Below are 11,216 nucleotides of genomic sequence, written 5' to 3'. Positions count from 1 at the left end.
TCACCCATCGTCCGCCACCACCCACCACCGCCTTCTACCACCATTACCACCAACTACCACCTTATTCTACCACCACCACTCACGCATCCTCCTCCACCACCACTATCACCATTCAGCACCATCATCACCCACTGCCACAGTTCGTACACCACCAGCAGTTATTTTAACAATCTACATTTTCTTCTTGCAGACTGTAGATGTTTGATCCACTTTTTCTTCAACAGAAGTATGCAGATGTGATCCGCAAACTGCAGACAATTTACCACTAAAAAAACAAACAACACCTTATTTCTCTTTGTATTTCACACTTACGTTTACCAGTTATTTCTTTTTGGTAATTGTACATTGCCTAACCTGAAACCTCTTGAAGTAAGTCAATTAGCCACGTAATGGCGGAGGATTCAAATTCCAGCCATAATATGACATAAGTAATATAGAGAAAACTGTTGGTTTCTCCATCCCTCATTCTCTCTCCCATACGGGTGACATGAGGAAGTGTCAGAGTACAATGCGTGTAACAAAAGTATCAAGTAACAAAAGTTTCTATTAAAATAGTATTAAAGTCATCAACGACAGTAACTTTTTATAAGATAATTAAAACTTGAAATTTTGTAGATATATAATAGTTAATACTATTTGTTATAATTAATATTTACTTATTATTATAAGTGCTATTATTATTGTCATTGTCCTAGTTGATATTACAAACCTTAATGGCAAAATCAAAAACAAAAATTGTAAACATGCCAATTCTAAAGGGTTAATATTGATCAAACTTTCAATCATAATAAAAAAGCCATCATACTTTCCGTTCACACACAATAATCATTCCAACCGTTAGATCTATCCGCTGTCAAATCACCACCGTCAGATCACCTCCCGCCCGCCACGACTGCCACGTCATCAACCCTGTACCGGCCACGTATCCAGTCCAACACCCACACACACACACTCGTTTTCTTGATTCATACAGTCACCATCAGTACAATACTTATTTTCTTTCTATAAATACAGACCCCCAATAATGTTGTCTTCATCAGCTCGTGTGTTGAATAATAATAATATTACTCAAAAGATTATTGTTTTCCCTTCAAGAACCCTTTTAAACTCTCACCAAATTAGATCAGTTTCTTTAAGTTCTAGCCCAATAGGTTCAAAAAGATCTTGGTTTTCCACAAGATTCTGTCAAGCTAACAGAACCCCTTTGTTAGGTTTGAGATTCATGGCTACTCAATCCAAGCAATCAGTTCATGATTTCACTGTTAAGGTTTGTTGATTTCGGTTCAGGGGTTTGGACTTATTTTAATTTCTTAAAGATTCAGTTTTTATATGTGGGTGCTAAATTATTTGATTTTGATGCTTCTTGTCTTCTTGATTTTAGGGGTTTGTGATAGTTTTATTGGTTAAAGATTCAATTTTTATATTGTCGGTGTTGAAGTGATGATTCATGTTATCTAGACTTTAGGGCTTTGAATTGTTTTCATTTGGGTTACAACTTACAAGTAAAAGAATTGATCCTGATCTTGATCTTGTAATTTGTTTTCTCATGTTATCTTAAATTTAGGGTTCACAAATGATTTTGACTGATTATTGATTCATCTTGATCTTGAAGATGTATGCATATAGGGTGCAAACGCTCCGAACCGCTCGCGAGCTACTTGAGATTGGCTCATGAAAAATTTTTACTCGATCGAGCCGAGCTCGAGCCTAAAAGTCGGCTCATTTAATAAATGAGCCTGATCCTTAGTCTGAGCTTCACTTAGCTGGCTTGAGCCAGCTTGCGAGCCTAAATGAGCCATGTAATTTTTACATACATAAAAACTAATTAATAAGTCGTAAACGAGCCGAGCTTAAGCTTGAAAAGGCATTCACGAGTGGAGCTCAAGCTTTAGAAATAGAGATTGAGATGAGCCGAGTTCGAGCTCGAGCTCTGCGTAAGTTATACAGGCCGAGCTTGAGACTAGTCAAGAGCTCGGGCTCTGCGCAGCTCATTTGCACCCTATATTCATTGATGATATATGCAAAATTAATAACAGAACTCCATTTTAATTAAGTTTGTTTTAGCTGCTGTAATATGTACCCTCTAAAGTTATCCTGTAACAGGTTCTCATTGAGCATTGATTTGTATTTCTTTCAGGATGCAAAGGGCCAAGAAGTGGACCTTAGCAAGTACAAGGGAAAAGTGTTGTTGATTGTTAATGTGGCATCACAATGGTAAACTCTATGCTTCAGTCGGATTCCATTAATAATGATATGAATGTAACACGTGTATTAACGAGGCGTTATCTTTCTTGTTTTTTTTGTGTTTCAGTGGATTTACAAATTCTAACTACCCTGAGCTTACAACCTTGTACCAGAAGTACAAGGATCAAGGTAGGTTTTTTTCTAGCACTCTTTAAATGTTCGGTTTTCTTAGCATTTTGGTGATGGGTTCGTATTTTTTGTGATTTGTAGGTCTTGAGATTCTTGGGTTTCCATCCAATCAGTTTAACGGGCAAGAACCGGGAAGTAATGAAGAAATTCAGGAGTTTGTTTGCACTCGTTTTAAGGCCGAGTATCCCGTCTTCGCCAAGGTTGGTATTCTACAGATAGTCATTATATACAAATTTAACAGACATTTTAATGGAAGTTAGTGTTAGAAATCAGAAACATGCAACTTTCCACACTTCACACCGACTATTTATGTGTCTAGGGGTGTCAATCGTGTTGAGTTACTGGCTGAATTCTTCAACCCAAACACGACCCACTTTTTTTATGCAAAAAACATTAGCCCTAACCCGGACTTACTTATAATCATGTAACCCGAACGCGACCCGTTTAAATCGTGTCTCTGAACATTTCTAAACGGGTTGGCGGGCAATAATTAAGTTGTAAACATGATAAACAGGCTGGTGAGCTGTAAAAATTGGGTTAAATGGGTCATCAACGGGTTAGCGGGTCAACCTGTTTAACTAAACAAGTTGGGGGGATCGACATGTTTCACTAAATGGGTTGAACAGGTCAAACTCGAACACAACCCGTTTGACTAAACAGGTCCAACCCAAACACGACCCACGGGTTAGAAATGTCAACCCATAACTTGATTATTATTGTGTCGTGTTTAAGTCGTGATGGAAATTGCCACCCCTACTGATATTACGAGTTTTTCTTGTGGTTTCAATAAAAAAATATAAATTTTATAAATGGCACTAGTAATCATTTATATTACAAATTAAAAAAAAATTTCGCCACTAAATGGCGTTGCTGCGTTAGGAAAATCAATTTTTTTATAAATGATTGTTATTTGGATGTGCTTGTGCTGACCGAATATGTTGGACACTCGGTTAACATAGGTTGATGTGAATGGCAAGAATGCGGAGCCTTTGTACGATTTCTTGAAGTCGAGCAAAGGCGGGTTTCTTGGTGACAGCATTAAGTGGAATTTCACAAAGTTTCTAGTCGACAAAGACGGAAAAGTTGTTGATCGTTATGCTCCCACCACCACTCCTCTCAGCATTGAGGTAAAGCCTGTCATTATCTGCTTAAATTTGACTACCTGAAAACTTACTAATGTCTTTTTCTGTTTCTTTTTTGTGGTGTTGCAGAAGGATATAAAGAAGCTGCTAGGTGTTGCTTAAGTGTTGCATCCTATGATCTATGGTTTCACTATAAATAAGCGTCTGCGTTGTTATGCATCATAGTTTCCTGAGCGTGTTTTAGTTTCCGAGTGTTGATCAAAGCTTTGAACTTTATCTTGTGATGAATGTTTATATATATAATGAAATAACCTTTATTACCACATTTGTTGTCACACTTGGATGCCCAGCTGCACTCGATACCTTTTCTTTAAGCCGTTTAAAGTTGGGATAGCTTTTGCTCTTCATGCGACTGGCGGTGAGTGGTGGTAATCCAGCTGCCCTCATCACCTTCCATGTTATGATTGTTCGTAGAATTGCTTTGAAAATTATCATTTCTTTGATGATTGCACACCGAGAAACAATTTCACTCAGTTGTTAGTGATAAGCCAGCCTGAGCAAGTGAACAGGCTAAAAGTGACAAGTGCCGGTTGTAGAAGTGCTTAATTTTTTTTAAATGAACTAGATAAAGCGAAAAAAAAATGTGCTGGGAGTTTATGACACTGCATATTAACATGACTCGACACAAAGTTGAAGTTAGCTAAGTTCGGGTTATAGCTTAAAATTGTGTCTAAGCGGGCTCACCTGTCTAACTTGTTCAACTAAGCGTGTTAAATGGGTTGATATGCCCAGCGACACGATTATAACCTGCATCTGAATATTTCGTCGATTTACAATATTTTAAAAAAAAGTGTTAAGAAGTGGATATATCTTATGTTTTAAAGAAACCTTGTTTCTTTAAAACATAAACCCGGTTATATTGCTAACCCTAGCCGCATCACACGAGCTCTTGGACCTTCAACTTATGATCTGTTTTCAAGTATACTACATATTATGATCTAAGAATTTTATGGGTTATCGTTTTAAATATGTTACGGATTGTTCTTTAAGGATATTATGGATTATGATATTTGATGACTTCTATTTTATCTTGTTATTTGCTCATCGTGTTAAATGGGTCATGTCATTCGTGTTACTGAACATTTTAGATTTAATCATGTTAAACGGGCCATTTCGTGCAAACCTATTTTCTAGCATGTTTGTGTTCATGTTTAAGTAGCTAACACGCTTACTTAGTCGGGCCATGTTCATGTTTGGTGTTTGTGTTAGTTGTGTCATGTCGTGTGGGACCTGTCTAACACGAGATGACATGTTTTGCCAGCTCGCTCATTGTAGATTTACTAGTCGTGCCACTACTTTAGTTGTACACTTGTACCACATGCTTTCTTAGCCTTAAACTGTTTTGAGTCAAACATCATCGATATCTTTTGGGTGTATTGCTTGTAGATGAGAGAAGAATCACACGTGCTTTATGGCAATAATTCCAAGATTGTGACCTTCTAAAATGTCTTCATTCGGACAACTATAACAAATCAACGAGTATCTTGCGGAAAATATTAATTGATATGGTTGGTCGATGTCGGACTATTTATTTAGCATAGCTTTGATGTCATGAACCTTTTAAGGTATTGTTTTTGGCTTTCTAAACTTATCATTTACAAGGGAAAAGTTGCACTGCTGTTAATGAGTCCAAGTGGTACCACATTCTTCACTGTTATCCCTTCAAATATTCTTGCAGCCTACTTGCTCTTTTTTTATTAATAAAAATAGCCAGGCTAATTTGTCAATGTTTGAAGCTTTTTAAAACTCCCAAAGTTGCTTACAGTCAACTGTATTATTGGTTCTTTGTGACAGTGGGCTTAAATATAACTACTATGATAAGCTGAATCAGCAAAAAGCTAATACATTTTCAAAATTCAGCCAAAAGGATAAACTTTTGTGAAATAAATATGTTATTGTAACAAACCACTGTGAGGAACTGAATCAGCATAAAGCTACAAAATTTTCAAACTGAGAAATAAAAAAGGCGAAAACTTTTAGGGTAAAAGACAAAAAAACCCTTGGTTTTGTTTTTTCAGACATTCAGAAACTCTTAGATCTCCTGTAGAATTCAAGATGAGCTTTGTGAATAATAATGCCATACAAATCTTCAATTTTATGTCATATGGTTCGGTAGAAACCTAAAAAACACGCGAGATTCAAGATACATGAAATAAATTGTTAAATTTCCATTAACAAACTCCAGAAATAAACATAATCCAACCTAAAGAAAACAACTTTCAAATCCCAATTCATAAAATGAAACTACAGATGACCAATGCTGCATTTCAAGATTTACCCAACAATTAAAAAAACAAAAGTTCTACCGCTACACCAACATAAATATGTGAACTTTGTTGCTACAAATACATCAACACACAACACTAAACAACGACGCCTAGTTAAGCTGAACTCCTGGACTCTTTTCATCTACCGAGGGCGGCTCTGTTACGGTCTTTGCTTTAGGATACTCTGCACCACCATACACGAAGCTACTAACCACCACCTGCCACCAGAAAAGAAAATGTGATGTTGAGCTGTTCAAAAAGCCCGTGGCTCGCTCTAAGTTTGCTCGATAAAAGCTCAATTGTAAACGAGCCGAAACCGAACCAGGGTTTGCTCAGCTTGTGGCTTGCTTTCTTAATTGGCTCGTTTAGATTAAACCCAAAATTTTAATATATATATATATAATTATAATAATAATCACATGAAAATATTTAAAAAGAAACAAAATAACACATAAAATACTTTGAATCTGTCTCTCGATCTTGAAAAACAAAAAATAAAATAATAAAATAATACATATTTTACAATTTTGTATTGTGTGTATGTTAAAAAATTAGTTTTTCGGGGTTTATACATCAATATGTGTAAAATGAATGAAAAATAAAAATTAACAAGCCGGCTCAACCAGCCACAAACTGGAACGAGCTTTTTACAAGCCGAGCTTGAGCTCAACTTTTCAGGTTGTTAAAATAGACAAGACAAGCCGAGCCAGCTTGTTTAAGTTCGAGCTCGAGCCCTAATATTGTGATGTGGTGAAAAACGAAGTGAAATAAAAAGAACTGTGAAATGATGATACCTGGACTAGAGTGGAGGCGATGAGTTTACCACCAATTGCACCGCCAATCACTTGACCATCAGAATTACAAACAGAAATACTAAGACCACCGATTCGGTTGCGGGGGCTACCGGTTTCAGCAAGTAGGTAGCAACCCGACAAACATAGTATCTCAAACCGACCCTACAAAGGGGTTTAGAGAACAATAGTTATAATCGACTAACAGAGATCAATTATGTCAAAACATGTAGGTTATGTTTTATCTTAAACACATCAAATAGGGGTATAAATTTCTGACACGACAACAGCCTAACACGAAATGTGAGGGTTTGGGTTTAGTATAAACGGTTTGGGTCAGTTTCGTGTCGAACCGTTTAGCTAAACGGGTCATGTCTGTGGCAACCCGGTAGTTTGCGGGTTGACCCTTTTAACCCATTTTTTTTTTATTTTATACTTTTAAAATGTGTTTTGCATCATAAGTTAACTTGGATATTATCAAAAACATAAAGAGAAATTAACATAAGATATTATCAATCACTACAAAGTAATTGTTTTGCATTGCATGCGTAGTTTTTGTTGTAAAACTGTAGTTTTAAAGTATTAACAATAAAATATGCGATAAAAAAGAAAAGGAAGCAGGTCAAACAATTCGAAAGACGACCAAAAGTGCATTTTCTACTCACAAAATCCCTTAAAATCATTTTTTTATAAATATTCGTTTATGAAAAGTTTTACAATTGTAGACAAAAGGTGTTTCGGGCCAACCTAACATGGCCCGTTGTGAACCATGCCCAAAAACTTCATGTTTTCCCTGTTACCTAACCCGCCCAAATTCCCACCTCTCAATTTTAGGCAAAAAAAAGGCAATAAAAATTCCAAAATTAAATCAAGATAATTTGTGTTGACTGGTCAAACCTCATAAGCCACAGTGCCACCAGAAGCCGTAAATTGTCGTAACGTCACGGTGGAAACAGAGCCGCTGCCTGACAAGACACAGAGAGCCCTTTGCCTTTGTTGTGCAAATGATAAAATCTTTTCTGCAACATCCTGTGACACACAAGTTCATAATAAACTTAGTTTCAAATTCAAGATTCAAATAAAGGTTCAGTCTTTGCCTAGTAATCGTAACAAAAGTTGTAATAATAGTGTTCTATTTATTTTCACATACCTCGCCAACTGATATATGTATGGTATGAGGTGTGAAAGCCGATCCTGCTGAATTATGCATCCATTCACCTAAAAGTCATTTAAACATCAAAACAATGAGGAAAAACACAAGGAATAAGACAATAAAAAGTAAAAATTATAAGCGATAAAATGCATATCCTCAAACAGCACTACACGAGATCCCAAAATTATATCAAATGTAAATTGATCTCTGTTTATATCCATATACCAATAAAGAAAAAAAGAAGAATTTTTCCGCTAAAATATTTTCAACTCCAGGCATATCCTTAAAAAAAACCCCCTACTACAACAAAATTTATTGCTAACTCAATTTATCTTCATATGATATTTTTAAGTTAATAAAATTGTTCTGTGATAAAAACTTATACACTAACTTAGTTTGTTTTATACAATACTAATGGCTTACAATTCATAACACCTGATTTAGAACAAGATACAAATAACTACCAACTAACCAACACATGCATAGTTGCATACTCACAATTCATTAAAGTAAAAACAATATAGTACACAGATCCAATTTATAATATAAACATACCAACATTTGCAAGCTGTTGCTTCCTTCCACTACCACAAGGCCGCCCCCTTTTCTTCATTGGTGTCGGTGTGGTTGAATCAGGTGATGCAACCGCGGGCGCCGGTATTAGTGCAAGTGCCATGTGGGCCCCATCAGGGGCATGCTGCTTTCTAGGCCTCCCTCTTTTTTTCTTCACAACAACCTCACTCCCACTTCCAGGTGTGGGAACAGTGGCTGCACCGCCACCACCACTGCCGCCACCGTCCATGTTAAACCCGTGAGGGAAATTGGAAGATGGTGGTGGTGTATTGTGTTCCAAATGGAATGATGAACCTACTGCTGGTGCTAACCTCATATTATTATGGCCATGTGGGGATAAGTTAGGGTTTGACTGAGTCTTGAAACCGGGCGGTGGAATTGGATACCCTCCGCCCTGATTACCCGACCCGACATTAGAACCCGACCCGCTAAACCGCCCATTGAGATAAAAAGATGGAATTCCTTCCCTTCCATCCATGCATTTACTCACTAATTCAACCTCAACCTACCCACAAAAATTTAACACAAAATTGGCAACACCCACCTACAAATTCCACCTAAAAACCAAAATTGAGCAAAACCCACGAATAAAAATCCAAACTTTATATAAATTTCACATGGGTTTTTCAAGAAACAGCTAGGGGTGTCATGATTAGCCTCAAAACTGAAAAAAAAAACACAAAAAGATTGAATCTTTTGTTATAAAGATGCAAGCTTTACACCAAGAAACAGGTTCTTGAATTGAGAGAATGCAGAAAAAGAAAAGCAATTGGGGCAGACAAACCTGTGTGTGTTTAAGTGAAACTGTAAAACCCTAGATTTAAAATTGCAGATGGAATGACAAAGGGAAAGAGAAAGAGAAATAGGATCAGAAGGGTAAAGACAAAAGTGAAAAGGGTTTGAGGGCTTCTGGATTATATAGTACTACAAACTACATGTGACAAAACCTTTTTATTTAATGCATAAAAATTAAAATTAAAGGAATTAGCTGCAAAAAGTCATCACATGTTCCACCTTAGTCAAACCTCTGAAACTTATGAGATTTGTTTTGAAGACTGTATCATATTATATGCATTAGATTGGCAGAAAATGTCATATGGTATTTTGAAAAAGAGGCCTTTCTTTTATGTCTATGATATCTTTTACATTAAAACTTTTGTATCTATGATATCTTTTACATTAAAATTGTCTAATGTGAATTTAACTCCTGTTCTTGAGTTTTTTTAAAGGAGAGAAAAGAAATGAAAACTAAGGAGTTAAAAAATGGGTGTTTTTGAGTTTTTTTAGGATGGAAAGGAAATGAGTAGGAGAAGTTAGGAGGTATTAAATTAATGTATTTTCCCAATAAGTTATCCTCTCAAAAATAAGATGATTACTAAGGATAACTATTTTTTAACATAGTTATCATTTCCTTTCCTCTAATTTCCTTCCAACTCAAGAACACACCTGATTAAAAAAAAACTCCTTCCCTTTCCTTCTCTTTCTTATCCTTCTCTCTCATTTCCTTTTTTCCCTTGGTTAAAAAACTCAAGAACAAGGCGTAAATTTGATATTTTTGTTTATTTTTATGCTTAATTAACTTACATTTAATTTCCTCTTTGTTTTTCATTCAAACCAACTTTCTTTTGTTTAATCTACAAATTATATAAGGGATGTTTGTTTACATCTGAATGGAACCATTCAGATGTAAACATCTGATTCGTTTAGACTTCAGACTGTTTGGTTCCAAACATAAAAACATCTGAATAGTTAAAATTATGTCTGAATTATTTAGACTTATTGTTATTGCTGAATGAAACAGAGACTAATTCAGATCTGAATGAACCAAACAGCCTCTAAGTCAATAAAGTTACTCATCAAACTATTGCATTATTAACTGCTTATTAATTTAAATTTATCTCATTATAGTTTCTTAACTTTTTATGATATGGGGACTGATTAATAATGATTTATTTAATATTTTTTTAATTCCCAATGCTTAAATAAATATATAGTGTTTTCAATATAACCAAGCGTTTCAATGACTTAGTATTAGTTGCTCGCTCTAATATCTAAAACATCACTACTTCACAATGGTACACGATAGGCAATGATGTGTGTTTCTGTCACAACATATTTAGGTTGTCGACAAAGCCAAGCAGATATCAACATGTGTTATGATATTAATATGCATTCTAATAAGTTATGTTTGTAACATACAACCCTTTTTAGTCATCATTCATGAAGGGATTTTTAGTGACCATGATCGTGCAACCTTACTCTTCGTATAATGTCTCAACTATTGGAATTAACGACATAAGCAAACTAAAATCATCTACAAGACCTAGGGGAAACCACGTTATTCTTTTCATAAAGCCACGCCCCATGAGCTACATGAATTCACCTCTTCTAAGACAATGCTAAGACAGTTTAATATTTTAACTAAATCTTCTGAAATGATAATTGGTTAAAACATTAATTTCCTTTAAACACTCAATTTAGGTTGGTTTATGCCAAAATCATCAAGTAACCATGTAACAACTAATTACTGAATTTAGCTATGTGATCATGATTTGTGAATTGTAATGATTTATAAGCATCAAGTAAGATATTTCAAATCCTATATTTGCCATGGTTACTCTGTAAATCCAAAATTTTGGATTTTAGTCAAAGTCACCGTACCTCGCCTATAAACTTTTCATATCGTATTCATACACATATATCAATTTATTGTTTGTATAAATTTGCACTATAACACTTTCAGAAATTACCATCATCATTTAAACTATAACACGCCACTTGTACAAGCGTCGCAAGCTACAAAGGCACAAATGCAACCTCGTAGGTAATTGCCTATACTGAATCCTTCCTGTCGGAAGCTATAATCCGTTAAAACAATTGGACCCTTCTCGAAGGAAGCTATAATACATCCATTATG

At 35.4% G+C, this 11,216-nt stretch overlaps 2 protein-coding genes across 2 annotated transcripts; one reads left to right on the top strand and one right to left on the bottom strand.

Annotated features, from left to right (window-relative positions):
• Positions 1–996: 996 nt before the first annotated feature.
• On the top strand, positions 997–3,778 carry LOC143587404 (putative phospholipid hydroperoxide glutathione peroxidase). Its single transcript, XM_077068706.1, has 6 exons — positions 997–1,267; positions 2,138–2,214; positions 2,312–2,373; positions 2,455–2,573; positions 3,333–3,500; positions 3,585–3,778. Exons 1-6 carry the CDS (start codon positions 1,025–1,027, stop codon positions 3,615–3,617), a joined length of 702 nt encoding a protein of 233 aa, XP_076924821.1. The 5' UTR covers positions 997–1,024; the 3' UTR covers positions 3,618–3,778.
• A 1,885-nt stretch (positions 3,779–5,663) lies between these two features.
• LOC143587410 (AT-hook motif nuclear-localized protein 5-like) lies at positions 5,664–9,107 on the bottom strand. The gene is made up of 5 exons (XM_077068710.1): positions 8,282–9,107; positions 7,724–7,791; positions 7,471–7,602; positions 6,577–6,738; positions 5,664–6,000 (listed from the first exon to the last, which is right to left on the bottom strand). The coding sequence occupies exons 1-5, from the start codon at positions 8,775–8,777 to the stop codon at positions 5,893–5,895; spliced, it is 966 nt and encodes a 321-aa protein (XP_076924825.1). The 5' UTR covers positions 8,778–9,107; the 3' UTR covers positions 5,664–5,892.
• Between the last annotated feature and the right edge of the window lie 2,109 nt (positions 9,108–11,216).

The sequence above is a fragment of the Bidens hawaiensis genome, unplaced genomic scaffold (genome assembly GCF_021521415.1).
Source record: "Bidens hawaiensis isolate Kalapana, Puna unplaced genomic scaffold, B.hawaiensis_p1.1 tig00035495_1, whole genome shotgun sequence".
NCBI classification, from domain to species: Eukaryota; Viridiplantae; Streptophyta; class Magnoliopsida; order Asterales; family Asteraceae; genus Bidens; species Bidens hawaiensis.
The sequence above is the reverse complement of the archived record's forward strand: the minus strand, read 5'-3'. Positions and strand labels throughout refer to the sequence as shown.

Coding starts and splice junctions, on each gene's coding strand:
- LOC143587404 (XM_077068706.1), top strand. CDS start 1,025: ATGTTGTCTTCATCAGCTCGTGTGTTGAATAATAATAATATTACTCAA. Junction 2,374..2,454: donor CCAGAAGTACAAGGATCAAG/GTAGGTTTTTTT, acceptor TGTGATTTGTAG/GTCTTGAGATTCTTGGGTTT. Junction 2,574..3,332: donor AGTATCCCGTCTTCGCCAAG/GTTGGTATTCTA, acceptor CGGTTAACATAG/GTTGATGTGAATGGCAAGAA.
- LOC143587410 (XM_077068710.1), bottom strand. CDS start 8,777: ATGGATGGAAGGGAAGGAATTCCATCTTTTTATCTCAATGGGCGGTTT. Junction 7,792..8,281: donor GCAACAGCTTGCAAATGTTG/GTATGTTTATAT, acceptor AATGACTTTTAG/GTGAATGGATGCATAATTCA. Junction 6,001..6,576: donor TCGCCTCCACTCTAGTCCAG/GTATCATCATTT, acceptor TTCTGGTGGCAG/GTGGTGGTTAGTAGCTTCGT.